The 21726-nt window shown below is 41.0% G+C and overlaps 1 protein-coding gene across 13 annotated transcripts in view; it reads left to right on the top strand.

Moving 5' to 3' along the window:
• Positions 1 to 21726, top strand: part of cadps2 (Ca++-dependent secretion activator 2) — a 718900-nt gene that overhangs the window by 545343 nt on the left and 151831 nt on the right. For all 13 annotated transcript variants that reach the window (XM_087997417.1, XM_087997409.1, XM_087997412.1 and 10 more), the window contains one exon: positions 19837 to 19940. In XM_087997417.1, the coding sequence (XP_087853543.1) occupies positions 19837 to 19940 (104 nt within the window). The remainder of the gene's footprint in view (positions 1 to 19836; positions 19941 to 21726) is intronic.

Raw genomic sequence — 21726 nt, 5'->3', positions numbered from 1 at the left:
AACTGGAGGAGGGTTATGGTTATTTATTTTACTTGCTTTCAAATAAAATAGAAAATGCAAAGTACAGTTCTTCATTGAACATTCCTCACATCGTGTTTAATAACTTGAAGACAATTTGCTGTTTTCTGGGAAAGGCTTGAGACAGCATAATCTCTACACGAAAACAATCGTGGCTGACAGTCGAATGCAGTGCTGAGGGAGTACTGCACTGTCAGATGTGACATTTCTTTCAGATGGCCATTAAGCAGAGGTCCAGCTATATACTAGGACAGATGATAAAGATGTTGTGGTTCTGTTCGCCGAGCTGGGAATTTGTGTTGCAGACGTTTCGTCCCCTGTCTAGGTGACATCCTCAGTGCTTGGGAGCCTCCTGTGAAGTGCTTCTGTGATCTTTCCTCCAGCATTTGTAGAGGTTTGAATCTGCCGCTTCCGGTTGTCAGTTCCAGCTGTCCGCTGCAGTGGTCGGTATATTGGGTCCAGGTCGATGTGCTTGTTGATTGAATCTGTGGATGAGTGCCGGAAGCGGCAGATTCAAACCACTTTAAATGCCGGAGGAAAGATCACAGAAGTGCTTCACAGGAGGCTCCCAAGCACTGAGGATGTCACCTAAACAGGGGACGAAACGTCTGCAACACAAATTCCCAGCTCAGCGAACAGAACCACAACAACGAGCACCCGAGCTACAAATCTTCTCACAAACTTTGAAGATGATAAAGATCTCCTAGCATTTGCAGAAAAACAAGGGAATCGTGACCAGTATCTTGGACACCACTTATTGATCAATCTATCATGATTAAAAAAGACCAATTTTCTGCTTATTATCCACATTTCTGTACATTTGGGGTAGTACGGTGGCTCAGTGGTTAGCACTGGTGCCTCACAGTGCAGGGATCCGAGTTCAGTTCCAGCCTTGGGCGATTGTCTGTGTGGAGTTTGCACATTCTCCCCATATGTGTGTGGTTTCTAACCACAGTTCAAAGATGTGCAAAATAGGTGAATTGGCCATGCTAAATTGCCACATAGTTTTCAGGGATGTGTAGATTAGGTGCATTAGTGAAAGGTAAATATGGGATAATAGAATAGAGGAATGCATCTGGGTGGGTGACTCTTCGGAAGGTCGGTGTGGCCTTGTTGAGCCGAAGGGCCTGTTTCCACACTGTAGGGATTCTATGAATTTTATTCTATTTGGGTTTGCTGAGCTTGAATTAGCTGCTATTTTGCAATAATGATTGCATGTCAAAAAAGTACTTATTGGTTGTAAAGTATTTTGAAAAGGCTGATGATCTTGAAAAGTTTATTATAGAAACAAGTCTTTCTTTCTTTTAGTAATCATTCTTTCACACCGATTTTGATGGAATTTAATGAGAGTGAAAGTCCACGTGTAATGGGACAAAGACTATTGCACTCACAGGAGGGGATCAAGGCATTGGGACTTAAAAGTTGGAAAGGAAGGGATTAACTTTGAAGTTTTCAAGGAAACAATTGTATTTCAAAAAGTAAAGTATTTATTAGGATTTGCTTTAAGGAAAGTAATTACGTGGTAAATGAATGAGTGTAATTATCTGATAACCCAGCCTCGTGTTCCCGACCTTGCTCTGAGTTCATCTGCCTTACCTGTTAGGGCTCTTGCATTCAATGAAATGCAGTTTAATTTATCAGTCCTAATTTGTTCGCTGCTTTGTTCCTGCCTGCCCTGATTGTTCGACTTACTCCTTTTCTCAACTGTACCAGTCTCAGACTGATCTCTTTCCTCACTATCTCCTTGGATAGTTAAAAGGCAACTGGATGGGTATTTGAAAAGGAAGGGTTTAGAGGAATATGCTGACACATGGGACTAAATTTGTCTCTGATATCCGGTCAGCATGGATAGGTTGGACCGAAGGGTTTTTTTTTTGCTGTATATCTCTCTGTTTCTATCTCAAAAGAGAATAAGCGCTTTCAAGGAACATATTGATAAATGAGCGAGAAAGCTGTGTTTCAGAGAAACTGAGACACAGTTGTATGGTAGCCAGTCTATTTTAGTTATATCCAATATTATCAAAAACAATTAAGCAAGAGAAATTAAGCTGAGTTATGGGTTGCTACATTGCAGAATAAACCTGGACTAAAGCATTAGTTAGTGGCAATCTACTTCCTCCTGACAAAAGAAACTTCAAGAATGTTAATTTTACTCCTACTGGAGAAGAGAAAATCAGCTGATGGTAATGTACAGCTTGAGGAAGAGACGAAAGTGATGGATCCATCTTCCAACTAAGGATTGATATCCATCTGAATTGCTGTTAAAGTGCCAGGATATCTTGATGAGCACTTGTTGGAATAAAGATAAAGAGGATCTAATGGGACAATATAGAAAATGGGCGGCACGGTGGCACAGCTGTTAGCACTGTTGCCTCACAGCACCAGAGACCCGGGTTCAATTCCCGCCTCAGGCGACTGACTGTGTGGAATTTGCACATTCTCCCCGTGTCTGCGTGGGTTTCCTCCGGGTGCTCCAGTTTCCTCCCACAATCCAAAAATGTGCCGGTTAGGTGAATTGGCCTGGCTAAATTGCCCGTAGTGTTAGGTGAAGGGGTGAAGTGTAGGGTAATGGGTCTGGGTTGGTTGCGCTTCGGCGGGTCGGTGTGGACTTGTTGGGCTGAAGGGCCTGTTTTCACACTGTAAGTAATCTAAAAAAACATAGAAAAGTACAGCATAGAACAGGCCCTTTGGCCCACGGTGTTGTGCTGAGATTTAATCCAAATGTAAAATATAGTAACTTAACCTATGCATCCCTCAACTCACTGCTATCCATGTGCGTGTCCAGCAGTCGCTTAAATTCCCCAATGACTTCACTTCCACCACCACAGCTGGCAACACATTCCATGCATTCACAACTCTCTGCATAAAGAACCTACCTCTGACGTCCCCTTTTTCCCTTCCTCATTTCTTCATAGAACTGGGAAATCTAACCAGTTGAAATTAGTTTTTAAACAAAGATCAACATTAGGATACTAACGTTAAATTGACACCTTTTTGTAATCTCATAATGATTGGCATCTTTATCCAAGAAAATAAATAATGCCAGATCAAAAATTTTGAAAAATTGGGGTCACAACTGGGGGAAACAAAATGGAATCCTTTATATAACTGAATTGGCACATATGGTAACAAATTTAATTGCAGATCACAATTAATAAGTTCCTTCGTATAAGGCTTGTACTAAAATTAAAGTTTTTAGATTGAGACAGAATTGTAAATTTCATATTAAAATGGTGATGTATGTTGTTGACACATTTATGAATATAAATTGAATAATCATGAACACCAAATTTGCCAAGCTTTTGTGAAATTATTTAGTCTGTCTTAATAATAACATAAAGATTATTGAAGCTAGAGTGTAACTATGGCATTATTGGTAAATAGGATAAACAGGGAGATGTATAATTGAACAAGATCTACAGAGATTTAACAACTAGGCATATTAACGTCATCTCATGAGAAATGTAAGGTGAAACACATTGGAGCTAAAAATAGTAAATGTGAAAACACAATGAAAAGTGTATTGTTGAATAATGTAGAGTAAAAAAATTACTTGGATGTACTAATTGGTGAAAAACTGAAAATGTTTTCAAATTATATGTTGACAATTATCAACACAAATAAGAGATTCCAACATAATAATGTGTTAACTCTCACACCAATACGTTGCTGAGATTAATCTCATATGTCTAATTTCTTTTCATAAATTATTTCTTGTCAGGGTTGTGTAATGTTCCTTTAGCTCCCTCATTGCCATGTTTTATTTGAATTGTTGAAGTTAAAATATTCTACCAAGGAATTTTCACATTAAGCTTAATACAGCCACAGAAAACTTTTGAAAATCTTCAAAATTTTTTTATTATCTTCCTGTTTTTATTAAAATACAAGTGCACAGGAACACCAATATACAATTCAAAAATGTTTCTCAAAAGAGGATACATTCTGCTGGGTAGTAAATAATAGTTAATCTTAATTAAAGGGAACATTTTTAGACAGGTTTCAGGGGCAGAAGGGTGAGGAGGTAAATGTTTGTTGATAGCTGAATAAATTTGGGAAGCTGTAAAAATGGCACATGAGATCCTATACTTTACATAAACTATAAAAGCAAGAAAACTATGCTAAACCTGTATAAATCCCATTCTCAGTTAGCCCTCCACTGGTCAGTTTTGGATACCAAAGATATCAAGGACTTGACAGTACAGAGAAGCTTTACTGTAATAGTATCATGGATGAGGAACAAGATTAGGTGAAGGAGCTGAAAATTGAATGGTTTTGATAAGATTAGATAGGAAAAATTATTTCTGTTAGCCTGAGAGTCTGTAACCAGAGATAAGCTAACTGGCAAGGTGATCTGAAAGATGAGGACTTTTTTTATTAGCAGTGAGTTGTTAGGATCTGAAATGTGCTACCTGAATGCAAGGAAAGAGCATTTAAATCACTGGCATGGCCATCATGGACTGAGCAGACTATAGATAATTTCAATGCTTTAGTTGATTTATAATCAACTTGTTTGGAGACATTCTGACATATCACTGGAGTAGGTGGGACTTGAACCCAGGTCTTTATGATAGTAATGCTTAATCTGCCAAAGTCTGGGACTATAATATAAATAGAAATGCTTGAGAGTTTTGTAAATGCATTTCTTAAAGTTTTATTCCGAGGATGTATTAGATGCTGACCAGCTCAGATTTATTTTTCCCTTCCCTGTATGCTTGAGAAGGTGTTAATGGGCTTTGTCTTCATACTGCGGCAGGTTTATGGCGATAGCATTTCCATAGTGGTGTTAGATTGGTATTGGCGAATTTCAGGATTTGTGACTTGAAGTGCTATATACCTTGAAAGGGCATTGGCAGGTGATGGTGATTTTGTCACATTTTTTGGGGTGACAAATTAGCCTGGACCTCAGCCAGGTCACATAAGTGTGCTTCCATTATTCTAAAGATCTCTTGGCTATTGAGAGAACAATCAGCCAGGCTGTTGTTATGAAGATGTGAAATACCTGGTTGTGATGCAAAACCAAATTTTACTGATGGTAGTGATGTTGTTGAGAACACACAACTGGGGTCTATAACTACATTACATAGCATGGTAGCAAGATGTTGAATCCAGGTTTTAAAGATTTGTTGCTTGGAGGATTTGTTCTGAGTAGACTGATCTTAGTCAGACAGCAGCTTGCTTGTTCAAGTTTCCATAGTTCTAGCATTTCTGTTTTAGGGAGGGACAAAAGCTGTCATGACTCCTCCTCCTGCTTGTTACCCAGTAACCTCTGCTGGATTGTGGGCGAGAAGGCAAAACTATTGGCATTCACTTGATCAGTCTTTTGCACAATATTTTTCCTTAATTCACATTGGTGCTAGAAATGGCCTAGAAACAAGCCAGACTTGCCTTGATTTGCGCCAGTTACTTCCTACACAGCATTCTCCAGTGACATTGAGGAAGTGAGCAATGGCCCATAAGCCAAGAGTTAAGTGGCCCATAGTGCTGAGTGTACTTTGGAAGTTGATGTGTAATCTGTAAAGTATCACTGATGGATTCCTCCTCATTATACCTTTGAATGGATATAACTGTAGGTGTAGGGTTGCAGGAAAAGAGCAGGGGAGTGGGGCTAATAAAGTTCCTCTTACAGAGAGCCGGTGTGGACTTCAAGTTGCCTCCACCTGTATTGTAAACTATTCTCTGATTTTGTTCAGTATCAATCTAAAAGTGAGCTAGCCAAAATGTGGTCTGGAAAATATGGACAATGATGAGAAATGTGAGGAGCCGCCAATCTGGACATTGGGAGCAACTCACTGCAACTTTTATTTCAGCTCTAGGCGTCCAAAGTGAGATTCTCACGAGGCAGCAAGTTGCCAATTAAGGAGGATTATTGCTTGTTAAAGACTTTATAATGCCATAGCTCACCTCATTAATATGCAGCTTCCTATCCAACCACCCACCACAAGCAAACTAAGCATCAAGACTTCTCGAAATAGAAGTCAGTACAGTGAGTACCTGGTGAGAGCTTTTATGATGGTCACCACATAATAGCATCTCATAACATGGCCACCAGCCATATGTATCCCTTATCTCGAGACTATGGTATCAAATAGTTGCAAAACCCTCAGCTCCCCATATTATCACACACACACACACATATGTATATATTTCTGATCTCTCCTTTTTTGTTTATGGCCAGTTTGGCCAGGCCCAGGAGACTCAACCGAGGAGATTCTAATCTCCTGTTTTTTCTTTCCCAGCACTCATGTCATGTGTGTGCGGGTGTGATACACAGTGAAAGACACAAAGCATACAAATCTTTATTCAATTTCCACCACCAGAAAGAAAGGAAACACCCAAGTGGCCAATGATAAGCAGTGCCCTTCTCATCAAAGAGCAATGCTGCGTGATCAAACAGTGAAGGAGAGGGCAGGGATTAAATCAAAATAGAATTGGAGGGGGAAATCATGCACTCCACTCCCTGTGGGGCTCACCTGTCTCTGAACAGCTCAAGGGTGTTGGTGGATACCGTGTGCTCCTTCTCGAGGGACACCCGGACTCTGACATACCCACTGAAGAGGGGCAGGCAGTCAGCCATAACAACCCACTCCATGGTCGGTGCCTGGACCTGTTTATGGCCAGTATGGTTATCACTTATATTCACTTGCAGGACATTTAAGTAGTTGAGATCCACCTTTCAGGGCATAGCAGCGACTAACAATGAAAGGCTGCAACAGGAACTCTTTGTGAGCAGGACAGTGACCTGCTTACAGGTTGGACTAGGCTGCATCTCAGGGTTACCCACTCATCTCTTAGTGCTCATTCACCTAGAACCTGCCTGCACGCTCACACCATCCCTGCACTGCCATTCCTATTAGTGCGGTCACACAGCCAGACAACTTGTCTTGCTGCTCCACCATCCTCAGTCAAGTGGGCCTGCATCTCGCTGCATGGCAGTGTGCTATATCACTCTCACACCAGCACCATATGCCTACAGCATCCGTGGCAAACATACTGTATGTATAGCCTGAAGGCAGCCATGTCAAAAAGTCTTAGAGGAGACATCCTCACTGTAGTCAGTCAGGTGGTTCCAGCACAGTGAGGCAAGACCAGCCTCTGGTACCAGTCCAGAGGACTGGGGGTTCTAGCACAGTGAGGCAAGACCAGCCTCTGGTACCGTCTAGAGGACTGGGCATTCCAGCACAGTGAGGCAAGACCAGCCTCTGGTACCAGTCCGGAGGATTGGGGGTTCCAGCACAGTGAGGCAAGGCCAGCCTCTGGTACCAGTCCTGAAGATTGGCCATGGTTAGGTGCACCATTTGGGTATTGTCAGTAAAGAAATCTGTACCTCTGGAGTAGAGGAAGTATGTCATGATGGGGGCTTGGGGTGGGAACAAGAGTTGCTACCACCAGAAGAAGTGTCAGGAACCTATTTCAGGGGAATGGGGAATGCAGGCTGAGTGGAAAAAGGAACATCAATTGTGACAGGTGGGAGTATTTGAATGGTGGGAGTATGATAAAGCATGGACGTAACTTGATCACCCAGGAAGGTGGGAGGTCTGGGATCTGGATTAACCTGGTATCAAGAGGAGAAGATGTATGACTACACCTTGCAAGGTTACCTCTCGTGTACGAAGAGCAGGGGGTGATAAAGGTGGCCAGTTGCAGGCTAATGTCAATGGGTTGTGTGGGGGAACTGTAAAGCTTCTGGGCTTTGTAGGCAAGGTTATCAGGAAGGGCATCAGAATGGGCTTCACTGATGCATAGAGGTAGAGGCTGCAATCCACTGCCCAGAGGGTATTCGCTGTCACTTTCCATTTAGCTGAAAACTGAACCAATGTGAAAGGAAATGGTTGCAACGCCTTACAGTGGGGATGTGTTAAGTGTCCCGAGCTGTAATGAGGAGGGGCTGGAGGGTGCAACGATGTGAGCTCTTTAAAGGGCAAGGACGTGACACACAGATGCCCATGCACTGTACTGGACACAGACCTGTAGGCTCCCCAATCCCTGGCGATCCCAATGCGTTGGCTCTCTGTGTGCTGTACACATCCCTGCCCCAGGCATTGTTGACCAGTTCATTCAGTGTCAACGCCTTTGTAAGCAAAGACCAGGGTGAAAATACAAATGTTTGACTGAGATATGAAAGCAATGGTGCCAGTGTAACCCACAGCCTTGGATACAATTTGTTCTTCTTGCTTCAACATGCATGATCTCAAAAAAGGCATCAATCCATAGTACATTGTGGATGGGCATAAATTTAGACATCATGTTTGCACAGTTACAGTCAGGGCTAGACAGAAGGTCAAGCAAACAGATATTGAAAACAAATCAAATTTATCCAAATATGATAAATTGTACAGTGAGCAATGCCACTCAATAGGTTTTTGACTTTCTCTGCCTCCTGTTACTTGTCAGTGTTGTCCCTGGTTCTTCAGTTGAGGTGGAGGGAGCCTATGGCATAGTAGAGTCCGTCGGCATTGGAGGTTTCATCAGGTGAACCTTGTGGAACCTGTGAAGGACTGTCAGTCCAGAGTTGCCCAGCACAGTTCAGATGTTGGGAAACTGGTGCCCAGCTTTCCAGGCAAGGACCTGGAGATCCACTGGATGGACTGCCGCAGAGTTAGTTTTCCTCTTTGTCCCCCACTAACCCCAGCAGAGGAAGTCACTGGACCCTTTACCATGTCAACCTGGTCCAAAGTCGATACCCAGATTGAAGTAATCTCAGCCTTCTGGTGGAGTGTCCAGTACTGTTGGAAGGAGGTCATCTGCCAAGGGAAATGCCATCATCTTTTCTGCAATACCTTGCACTCGCAATATCTCTGCTGCTGTACCCACCTCCCAAGAAGTCCTATTCTGTACCATGCTCCCCATTGCCATCAAAGTCTTCCCTTTCTCACTCTAACATACCAAACCCCGATAGCTCAAACCCTACAAGCACCTTGCACTGTCTGCTCACACACTCAGGTCACCTCCCCAGCCTCACCAAAAATATAGCTGTGCCAACCTCTTTCATTTCCCTTATTACCCATGTCTAGAGGAAAACAGCCCCCAAATGGGCAGAAGCAGTTGGATGGGTGGAATGCTGCTTGTCATTTAGCTCCTCACACTTCATGTGGAGAGGATCTGACTCTGAGCATCCTAGTGACTGATTGGTTGCATCCAAGCCTCTGGACTGGTATTCGAGGCAGCCATTGCCTTTCTGTGCCAGGACCACATGAGCAAAGGCTATCTCCATTGATATGCCTGAGACCTACTGACAACCATGACAAGCTTCCTGACTTCGTCTGTGTGTAAGTGACAAGGCTGGTATCTTTGATTGAGGGGGCAAAATGAAAAAAAGCACAGCAAGAGAAAGTAGCCTCAAAAGAGTGGGTGCCATGATAGCGAGCAAAGAGGCCAGAGATGTAACCTGGTCCAGTCTGTGAGCTGGGTTTGTGTCCTTGAAAGCACACTGTCCTTGCTGCAGCATTTCAATGATCATTGCCAGAATACCCTGAAGTGCAACATTGAAGTACAGAAACATCCTGTAAGTGCATCGAAGACTTGACATCGGGGTCAGGCACATATTGGATGGCATATATGTGGCCGGGGCGAGTGGAGCATACCCAAGATATTAGCATGGGCTGTCCAGCATGGAGTCCCTTCAGAGAATACAACAATCTGAAGTCACCAGAACACCTGCTCTGATTTTTATGTTGAGTTCTCGATGTCTAGCTATTTTGGTAAGCTAGGAAGCTGAATATTAATGAGATGAGTTGGACCATTAAGGACGCATTTAAAAAGCAATGATCCTCTTAAATTGCCCATCCACCATTGCCTAATGGGAAGCTCAACTCAGCGTCTTGACAAAAAGCATAAAAGGTGGAGTGAGATGCTCCCAATGTACCTGCCTTACCGGACAATCCATCTGATTCTATTACAAGCCTTGCTATTCCCCACATTACTCCAACCCCAATAAAATTCCACCCTGCATATCCAAGCATGTCATTTTCCAGTCTTATCAAATTCAAAGAATGTGTCTCATTACTTCTTTGAAAGTAATTTGATTCAAATGCAAATTCAGGAATCCTCAAGTGTGTGTGCTAATCTCTGGAACTAATTTAGTAACGAAGTTATGACCAAGTGATCAATTTGCAGTGAAATAATGTTTAGTCTAAAACAATCTACTTTTCTGTATTTGAATTTATTTCAAAAATGAAAATGACTGTTAAAGCCATTCTGAAATACAAAAAACCGCTTTGAGATCTGGAAATAAGTTAAAGAGTCCAAATACTATTGTCCACAAACAGTTGTAGTGATAATCTTATCACAGCAGTCAAGTTTACATTTAATATTGTATAAATTTCATACATTTCACTCTAATTACTGGATTACAGTGTAGGGTGTAGGTTTGCCCGCTGAGTTGTAGGTTTGATGTCCAGACATTTCATTACCTGGCTAGGTAACATCATCAGTGGCGACCTCCAAGTGAAGCGAAGCTGTTGTCTCCTGCTTTCTATTTATATCTTTCTCCTGGATGGGGTTCCTGGGGTTTGTAGTGATGTCATTTCCTGTTCTATTTTTTTGAGGGGTTGATAGATGGCATCTAGATCTATGTGTTTGTTTATGGTGTTCTGGTTGGAGTGCCAGGCCTCTAGGAATTCTCTGGCATGTCTTTGCTTAGCCTGTCCCAGGACTCACATGTCCCAGTCGAAATGGTGTTTTTTTTCATCCGTGTGTAGGGATATGAGGGAGAGAGGGTCGTGTCTTTTTGTGGCTAGCTGGTGTTCGTGTATCCTGGTGGCTAACTCTCTTCCAGTTTGTCCTATGTAGTGTTTGTGGCAGTCCTTGCATGGAATTTTGTAGATGACGTTGATTTTGTCCATGGGTTGTACTGGGTCTTTTAAGTTTGTTAGTTTTTGTTTGAGAGTGTTGGAGAGTTTGTGTGCTACTAGGATTCCGAGGGGTCTTAGTAGTCTGGCTGTCATTTCTGAAACTTCTTTGGTGTATGATAAGGTGGTTAGGGTTTCTGGCTGTGTTTGGTCTGCTTGTCGTGGTTTGTTCTTGAGGAATCTGCGCACTGTATTTTTTGAGTATCCGTTCTTTTTGAATATGTTGTATACGTGGTTCTCCTCTGTTTTCTGAAATTCATCTGTGCTGCAGTGTGTGGTGGCTTGTTGGAATAGTGTTCTGATACAGCTTCGTTTGTGTGTGTTGGGATGGTTGCTGGTGTAGCTAAGTATTTGGTCAGTGTTTGTCGGTTTTCTGTATACGCAGGTTTGTAGTTCTCCGTTGTCCTTTCTTTCGACTGTGACGTCCAGGAATGCAAATTTGTTGTCGATTTCTTCCCCCTTGGTGAACTTTATGCCTGTGAATGTGTTGTTGATTATGTTAAATGTCTCTTCTATCTTGTTTCGTTTTGTGATGACAAAGGTGTCATCTACGTAGCGGACCCAGATTTTTGGTTTGATGGTTGGTAGGGCTGTTTGTTCTAGTCTTTGCATTACCGCTTCTGCTATGAATCCTGATAGTGGAGATCCCATGGGTGTGCCGTTGGTTTGTTTGTAGACTATGTTGTTGAAAGTGAAATGGGTGGTGAGGCACAGGTCCACTAGCTTCATGAAGTTTTCGTTGGTAATGTGATTGATGGTGGTTGGTGTGTGTGTGATAGTCTCTTCTAAAAGTGTGGTAAGTGCTTCCTTTGCCAGGTCGATGTTGATGGAGGTGAACAGTGCTGTTACGTCGACTGAGGTCATTGCTCCGTCTTCCTCTATTTTGGTGTTTTTGGTGATTTTTAGGAATTCCTGGGTGGAGTGGATGTACTGGATTACATTAACATTTCATACCACATGATGTGAGATATGTTGAAAAGTATATGTACATTGACAGGTACCTGTGATGTGTCACATGGCTCAGGCAGCTGTAATGTTGAACCACATAACATTGAATTGTTATGCAGTTCTTGGACTATTTGAGTTATATTAAAAAGAAGTATTACCATTGTACTTATTCCAAGGTTGATCACTTGCATCAATCACTTGAGCCTCGTTGTCACTAGTTTATCATTTTGGCTGCACCTTCTGAATTGTATTGCAGCCTTGTAATCTGCTCTAGCTCGCCTGTTGTTCTGTACAGGTCATCCATTTGCACATTTAAGTGCTTTTTTTCATTACTTTTCCCATTCTTGTGTCTGAAGTATTCACAATAATTGAACAGCTACATTGAGACTCACATTTCCATTAATATATCTGTCCAAAGTGCTCTTTTACCAATAGTCCATTATATCGTAGGGGCTGTTAATTGAACTGCTGAGAATGCCTGGAGCCAATGGCCTTGGTACAACTCAGCAAAGTGCATTCTTTTGAAGACATTTTTATGTTCATGCCTCATTGCTTGCCTGTGCATCAGCCTCTTTATTATTCTATTACATGGTTATTGTTTGTTCTCTCTCCCCTGTTCTTTTATATATATATTAAAACCCACCTTCTGCGCCTGAACATCACAGTGCAGTCACCCAAGTCTAAGCATCCTCCATGGCAGAATCTGCCAGCCAAAAAGCAGACAAGTGTATCCAATCTGAAGCAAAGTGGCATTCCTAAACACAACACAAGTACTGTAATTGCTTCTTTCATGTGTTTGACAGACTTTAGTGGTGTACCTGCTATGTGGTGCAGTTGATTAGTGTGGCTTCTGCATGTGAGAGATATATTTATTCTGTACCAAAAGTGCCTTTCTTCAGATCATGTAATTATGGCAGAAAGCCAGTCTTTCTTTTTGCAAGGCAGGTGCCAAGGCTGTCTGTTCATTTATTTATCATACAAAACTCAAAGAAGATACCCTGCAGATATTTCTATTTTAATGGACGTTGTCTTTTCTTGTTTGCCTTGTACACAAGAATCAGCCCCCACTATGATAACCTCTCAGTGAGAAGTATTGCTTGGGACCACGTTTTTAAAAAGATTAATACTTACAAGATGGCAGTCGCCAGAGATTATTACATTTTAAGCCTAATGATGCTAAAGTGGAATTGGGGATAGCCACAGATGACTCCTGCACTAACTGCTTGCCTCTCTTACATTTCCTGGAGTTAACCCATCTATGTGACTGTATCTGCGACATTTCTCCCTTCCTATAACTGCTATCCATCACACCACCTAGTTCTTGTAAATTCCTCATTGCCTGTAACTGTTGCTCCAATCATTCCATTCGATCTGACAGGATTTGCATCCAACGGCATTTATTGCAAAAATAATCCTGAGTAACACGTAAACTCTCCCTAAATGTCCACATCTGACAAGAAGAGCATATCATTCTCCTAAGGACCATTTTTGCTTATTCCAATCTGCAGACCTAGAAAATTGCCCTGTCTTATTCCTGTACAAACACTGCACCAGGCTAACTTAATACTTCTGGCTTATATTTTTAAGTTTAATCTAGAGACATACCTCAATATAACATATAATCAAGAAAGAAGCCACTCTAGTCACTAATGCAGACTTACAGCAAGGCCCCTAGACCACACTTAAAACTATTCACTTATCTGTCTCTGTGCTGTGATCTCCCCCAAACATGATCAGTTGTGAATTTCACTGTTTGTTAATTTTCCCAGATACACTCCGATGTCCAGTGATGCATGGATTCAACAGCAAAAGCAGTAACTGTGTGGGTTCACTGCTGTGTCAGTTAGCAGTGTGTGTTTTTCTCTCTCTCTCTCTCTCTCTCTCTCTATCCTGCAATGACCTCACCTAGTGCTGCCTTTGTCTATTCCTCTCCCATTTAGAAGTGCCATTGTTTTGATTGTTTTTCTCCAAAGCTCCAAAACAGCATATAAAACAGTAATTGCTGCTCCTGGAATTCGAGGAAATCACCTCCAACACCTAAAATACCTCAAAAAAGGAGCAGGCTGTTACAGCCAGAAATTTTTCCCATCTTCCATCTTGGGATATATAAAATTACCATGCATCTCAATGCATAAGTTCTTCTGCTGAGTCTAAGAATATGTTTTCCTCAGGCATTTTCGTGAAAACGTTGAAGTCAAACCATTTCATTTGCATCTGCATCATGTGAATGCACACTTCGAATTTTGCCAAAAAAACCAAAACATAATCCACAAAAGTTGCTATAGCAGAGGCCACTTAGAATGGAAAAGCTGATTGACTAAACAAAATATTGCATTGGTGGTCTTCAATCACCAGAACAATGTTTGTTTCATTGGGATGTAATTTTGTCAGGTATGACAAAGCTGATGGAAATGGACTCTCAGTAGGCAATAGCATGTCAGCAAGCATTCTTACATTTTGATTGTCAATTCTGTTGCCCAATCTTGCAAAACTCTGCGCCAGGAATGGAGTATTGCAAAATGTGCACCATCTGGTTTAACCTTTTCAAAACATCAAACTCTCTGCCAGATAATAACAGATAAACAATGAACAGGCATCTGCAAGAAAGCATAGTCTGGCTTACAGCTTTGTCATAACAATGAAGAGGAGCTACAAAAAAGAGCTCTCAATGATCCGTAGAAATTTGCAGCAAAACAAAAAAACATTGAAAATGCACATGATACAAAAAGGATAAGAAAACAATAAACTAAATTTAATTGAGTAATTTAAACATGCTATTAATCCATATCAAGAGATGTTTGCTGTAAGAATCTACATTTACATTAAGTTGTATGCCATTTCCTCCATCACTGGCCATTAAATTCAGGCCTTGAATATTTGGGTGATTCTTGGGTACTCCAAGAAAACTGTGCTCTTTTTCTATGTCCAAAGGAACATTGAAATTCCTAGTTTGAAAAGGGAATATTGAGTCTTTATTATGAAAAAAAAATTGATATTTTTCAAATTGATTTTCAGATTTAATTCAGCCTTGTCACTTGACTTTTCAATATATTGACAGAATGCTTCTGTTTGCTTAACTAAATAGAAGCATCACAGTTGATGTTCTTGGACCGCCTGTGTTGTGTGATGCATGCCATTGTATATTAAACCTCTTGAATGGCATGACTTCTGTTCATAATTTTTAGTTTGTATTTACCTTGCCATATCACAGAATAGTCTTGACAATTATAGCAAGCTGCTTTTGATACCTGCGAACTGAAAAGGAAGTTGGATACAAATTAAAGTGAAAATTTAGTCCATGAGGAATGATAATGTGTATTAGAAGCTAAAATTGTTAAAGAACTAAATAGTCAAAAACAAACAAATACAAGAAATTGCTGGAAAAACTCAACAGCTCTTGCAGCATCTGTGAAGTAAAAGCAGACTTATTTTTTTTTAGTTCAGTGGCCCTTCTTCAGAATGTTCTGAAGATGGGTCACTGGACCCTAACTACTAACACTACTTTCCCTTCACAGATGCTGCCAGATCTGCTGAGTTTCTCCAGAATTTCTGTTTTTTGTTTGCTTCAGACCTCTAGCATCTGCAGATCCTTATTTCATAGCTGAATAGTCAGCACAGTTAAATGTGAGGTAAGTCCCTCAAAACGTGAGCCATGATAACTTGAGTGTCCCTGGATAGCCAGTAAGACACTACAATTCGCAAAAACTTGGGAAATTAGGCCTCTTCATGCCTCTCTGAGGCACTGAAAATGAGTAGACATATCAATTTCAGACAAAACCAGCTTGTGTTCCACAATTTTTAAATTAAAGTGATTTTATAAGACCAACTCTTGATTGGTGTATACATTTCTCATCTCGATACCTCAGGAAGGATAAGCATGTTTTGAATGCAGTGGGGGAAAGGTTCATTGGATGGGTTCCTGGTATATGAGGCAGTTGTCCGATTATAAAACATTGGGTAAATTGGTCTACACTCTGTTGAGTTTAGAAGAATGGGAAGTAATCTCCTTGAAATATAAAATATTCTGCACGAGTTTGACAAGTTAGATGCTTAAAGGTTGTTTCTCCTGCCTAAGGAATCCAGAACATGGAAGCCTATCTCAGAATAAGGAGCTGATCATTTAGGGCAGAGATGAGGAGGAATTTCTTAATTTGAGTGTTGTGAAGCTTTGGAACTTCCACACATGGTTGTGGCTGTGGACATAATTAAGTGTATGTAGTGATTGTAATGAGGTCAAAATCTTCGAGGAGAAAGTGAGGACTGCAGATGCTGGAGATCAGAGATGAAAATGTGTTGCTGGAAAAGCGCAGCAGGTCAGGCAGGATCCAAGGAACAGGAGAATCGACATTTCGGGCATAAGCCCTTCTTCAAGAATGAGGAAAGTTTGTCCAGCAGGCTAAGATAAAAGGTAGGGAGGAGGGACTTGGGGGAGGGGCATTGGAAATGCGATAGGTGGAAGGAGGCGCTCTTCCTCCAACCGTCGTGTTGCTATGGTCTGGCGATGGAGGAGTCCAAGGACCTGCATGTCCTTGGTGGAGTGGGAGGGGAAGTTGAAGTGTTGAGCCACGGGGTGGTTGGGTTGGTTGGTCCGGGTGTCCCAGAGGTGTTCTCTGAAATGTTCCGCAAGTAGGCGGTCTGTCTCCCCAATATAGAGGAGGCCACATCGGGTGCAGCAGGATGCAATAGATGATGTGTGTGGAGGTGCAGGTAAATTTGTAAATTTGCGCTTCATCTTCCGCCTAGGAACCCTCCAACCACAAGGGATGAACTCAGATTTCTCCAGTTTCCTCATTTCCCCTCCCCCCACCTTGTCTCAGTCAAATCCCTCGAACTCAGCACTGCCTTCCTAACCTGCAATCTTCTTCCTGACCTCTCCGCCCCCACCCCACTCCGGCCTATCACCCTCACCTTGACCTCCTTCCACCTATCGCATTTCCAATGCCCCTCCCCCAAGTCCCTCCTCCCTACCTTTTATCTTAGCCTGCTGGACACACTTTCCTCATTCCTGAAGAAGGGCCTATCCCTGTTCCTTGGATGCTGCCTGACCTGCTGCGCTTTTCCAGCAACACATTTTCAGCAATTGTAATGAGGTCAGCTAGGTGGACCTCATAGAATGTGAGTTCCCTGATTGGGGCTGTTAATCTGGTCTAGTGAGGGTGCCCCGGCTCACAGATATAAACAGGTTGGTCCGACATCCTGTTCACTCTGAGAGCTGGCTCTCAGGGAGCTGGGCCAGTGTCAAGGACTCACCACGTGTACATTAAGGATGAATTGGTGATGGGATACCAGCCTGTCTTGAGCTGTTTGAGTGTATTTAACACCGTAGTTTCTCTTTATCAAATGATACAGGTGATGTATGAGAACGTGAAGCTGAAGGAGAGGATCAGCCATGATCCTAATGAATGAAAGAGATTTGAGAAATTTACATTGCCTCCTGCTTCTATTCCATATGTTCTCAAAGAGTTAAGGAATATTGTCAAATTACTGTAGACTGGAGAATTCTAGTTTTGTGAGACTTTTGCGCAGAAATTCTATTACAGTCTTAAGCACAAATGGAGACAGATTTTCTTACACTGTCAGGAGGTTAATGATCAATATATAACTGAAGCTAGATATTTTAATGAGACAATATTTGTTTAGCATGTCTTATAGATTCAAACCTGTCAGAAACAGAAATGCAGCAACACTTTATTAAGCATGATTCAATTTTACAAGCAGTTCCTTTGGAATTTAATTTCCTTTTATATAGGAAAGACAGATCTGATCAAGACATTTAAAATGTTAAAATGACATCATAAAATAGATACACAAAACCTCTATGGTCTGGGAAACAAGAATGAGAGAATATAATCTAAAAATTTATGCGATGCCATTCAACATTTCCCCTTAAAATTGCTGGAAAGACTAGGATTAATGGAGTTTTGTTCGAGAGGGATACAGAACAGGCTCTATAATCTAATGGACAGATGCGAGGGCAGAATGGTTTATCCTGCTCATTACAGGCTCAGAAATAATTGTGGTAGTGAGTGACGTTTCTCCCCAATACATGGGGGAAAGCATTCAACTAACATTACCATTAAGAAACTACAATTTCTTTCTACTACTTGAAACCCAGATTCCTTGAGATGGGATAAAACCGAGGATGATCTTTCATTTTTTTGCATGTTTCATTGTGCACAAGCCTCCCTTTGGAGGATCAAATAGTTACATTGGCAGAAGAGAAAGTGGATAGGTCTCTACCACTGAAGTGGAACAAAGTCATTGCAATTCTAGATTTGATTTGGATGAGATTATCCTGCTCTAAATGAAGCATCTGGATAGATGGCCGTGCATCAACAAAATGCCTTACATCAGGCAGGACAGGCAAAGCATTGAAAGAATCACACCGACCTTAAAGAAGGAAAGCCACTTGAGATCCAGAATGTCCTTTGCTTCCACCTGACAGAGGCCATATAAAATAAAGATGGATCAAAGGAAGCTGGAGCAGACGTGATCATTTTAATGACAGATAAAAAACAATGATGGTCAGGTGTAAACAAAGATAATTTTGTGCATTTAGATTTAAACTTGCATGTTCCATTGTGTCTGGAGTCATATGTTATTAACAACTTAATGGCACAACAGATCTCCTTTTAGCATGATCATAGTAAAGGAGTTTCACTCTCCTCTGAACAGTACTGTAGGTATACTGACACCTGATGATGTGCCTTAATTTCCTATTTCGAGGTGGGTCATGGGAGTCAGGAAAATTCATTATCTTGGAATGAAGCAAAATATTTAAGGATATGGTCCTATTGATAGAATGTAATCTCCAGAAATCCACTCCGATAGTAGGGAGATAGAAGACATTTATGATGAACGTTTGTTGTGTTTCTTGGGAAATTTCTGTGAGGGATAAATACTTTTGTCATTGGGAAGTATATATGCAAGGGATGTAAATTGGTTATCTCAAGATGCTTCCCTTTTCCTCTTGAGCTAAAACTTTACATTCCTGACATGCCCTTCCATAGAAGAGGGTTGTGCAAGGACTATATTTGCTGCTGGGAGTTCATTCAGGCTGTTGCTTAATAGAGGAGCCTGGGACCTTTCAGGCTCCCTACTCCCTGAATCCAACTTCCCATTTCAAAGGAGCAGCAAAAATATGTCAGTGCATTTTCAGCCGAACTCTCCAAGCTACATTCTTCATTTCCTTTTGCTGCCACAAATCTGTGCTTTAATGCTTCTTTCTGCTTCAGACTAGATTTAATTAAAAAAAAGAATAAAAAGGAAGCGCAGAAAAAATACTGGTGTGACCATATGGGACCAATAGAATGCTAGATGCATTTTGCAGTATTACGGCAGTGCACACAAATGGATCAGATCTGCCCTTCCAGACTGATTCATCCACTCTGCTATGTATTCTACTTTGCGAGACCCACAGCCAACCTGCACCTAAGGAGAAACATTTCTATTGCCAATCAATAGGACCATATCCTTAAATATTTTGCTTCATTCCAAGATAATGAATTTTCCTGACTCCCATGACCCACCTCGAAATAGGAAATTAAGGCACATCATCAGGTGTCAGTATATCTACAGTACTGTTCAGAGGAGAGTTCCAGGTTTTGGGATCAATGATAATTAATGAACAGAGATTATAGTTCCAAAGTCAAGGTGTTATGTGGCTTGGTAGAGAACTTGCAGATGGTGATGTACCCCTGCAACTGCTTATCCTATCCTAGGTATTGGAGAAATTAGATTTGGAAGAAGGAGACTTAGTGAGTGCATTGTCAGCACTGAAGATTACATGGCAATGTTGTCCAACTCTCCAGGACATCCAAAGAAACAAGCAGCTTTTTGTTGATTGTACTAAAATTCCTTGTGTTTCCATGCAAATTAAAACAATACTGTGATTCATTAATAGCTTGCTGTTCCTTGTGCAGTTTTACACAAGGAACAGCAAGTTTGTGAAGTTATCCTTGCTCTAGCATGTTATATATCTATAAACAGGTGGACTGAAATAATTTTCATTTAACAACAATAGAGACCTTGAGCCAAAGAGCTCCTGCCAGAAGATTGGAAGATGTGATTCGACTGGCCGAACTATGTATTGAGGTACTTCAACAGAATGAGGAACACCATTCAGAGGTGGGTTGTTTTTAACCCAGTAAAACGGGCATGTAACTGACCAAGGGCCTTAAAATTTGCCATCTGAATATTGCTAATACTCAAACAAGGTTTCCTTTAGAACAAGTTGAAGCCTTGGGCTAGATTGCCAACTTGGCACTGCCCACATGATTTTTTTTCTTTGGTTCCCATTGATTTTAATGTAAATGAACATCGGCTGGTTTCTATGATGGAGAGCCAGTCTTTAAGTTCACGTGGCATGGTAACAATTCAAACCATCCTAGGTGCCTGTTAACCTTTCAATGTACTAATCATAGTTTCTGAGTTTGATTTAAATCCATTAATTCTTATTAAAGTGGCTGTCTCTAGCATTGATCAATCTTTTTACCTATGTGCTTTCTTCACAGCAACAACATATCCAGTTTGCAAGCTGTCTTGATACTTGTGATGTACAAAACTTTTGCATCCACATGTATTTATCGAATAAAACTAGGTCGGTTTTCACTAGATTTTAGAGACAGGATCTGCTTAAAATGTATAACGTTCTTCTGGCCTGGAATGTTCGGATTAGGAGGTCCAGAACTGGGGGGATAGTCTCAGGATACAGGGTAGGGCATTTAAGACTGAGATGAGGAAAAATCTCTTCATTTCTAGAATTCTAGAACTCTGTACCACAAAAGCTTGTGGAGGCCAAGTCACTGAATATATCTAAAAAGAGATTGATATGTTTTATATTTTGAAGGCATCAAAGGGTCTGAGGAGAAAGCAGGAAAATGGCATGATCACATTGAATGGCAGAGCAGGCTTAATATCTGAATTGCTTACTTTTATTCGTAGTTTCTTTGTTCATTGCTCTGTTTAAAAAGATAAATAAAATTGCACTAATCATCACTAAACATCTCTTCTGCTGCTATGATGGTTATGTAGACCCAGTTTTCACTTTAAGTGGTTCAGTTGATTCTTCTCAAATATATATTGCATTTAGTATAGAGATGCAAAGATTTAAGGAGCAGCTGTCAGCAAATTTTAAGAGCCACAATTTGGATATACGATCTATAAGCAGAAAATGCTAGAAATACTCAGCTCCCAAATGGAAACAGGAAACAAAATTCAGAAATTGCTGGTAAACATTTGCCCTGAAATGTTAGTTCTCCTTTCTCTCTTCAAAGATTCTGCCAGACCTGCTGAGTGTTCTTAGCAATTCCTGATTTTGTTTCTGATTTCCAGCATCCACAGTTCTTTGGGATTTTTTTGCTAAGGTGGAAAGAGTAACAGGGACACATTAGGTCAACCATGACTCTTCTACAGAACTGAACAAAAGATAGAAATATGATAGCCTGAAAGGAGGAGGAAGGGACTAATACTAAGATCAAAGAGAAGTTCTGGGATAGGGTCAGTGGTGAAAGAGATTGAATGAGAAAGATGTGATGGAACAAAGGCCAAAGAGCATTTGTCCAGAGTGAGTGTGAATGACAGAATACTAGGCACTCTGCCCTAATGCAAAGACATGAAAAACAGTATTTAACATATCAAAATATGAATCAGAATGAAAGATAATGTTTTCAAATTGTTAAATGTGAGGTTGAGTCCAGAGAATGATAAAGTGCCCAGATAGATGTCCCTTCAGCTGGTGTTGAAATTCCAGTTTATATTTATTCATATTTATTTGTTGCAACACATTGTCTGAAATTTCTGAACTGTTTTATCTGAATTATTCCCCCACCCCAGCCTGCCTGCCACAACTTTGAATTTGACTAAAGACTTTATTGGGAGACTTTGTCAAAAAGCTGCTCAAATCCAAATCAAA

The sequence above is a fragment of the Chiloscyllium plagiosum genome, unplaced genomic scaffold (genome assembly GCF_037043375.1).
Source record: "Chiloscyllium plagiosum isolate Xiang-an unplaced genomic scaffold, Cpla_swu_hap1 HiC_scaffold_19, whole genome shotgun sequence".
NCBI lineage: Eukaryota > Metazoa > Chordata > Chondrichthyes > Orectolobiformes > Hemiscylliidae > Chiloscyllium > Chiloscyllium plagiosum.
Note: the sequence above shows the minus strand (reverse complement) of the source record. Positions and strands in the feature narration are given on the sequence as shown.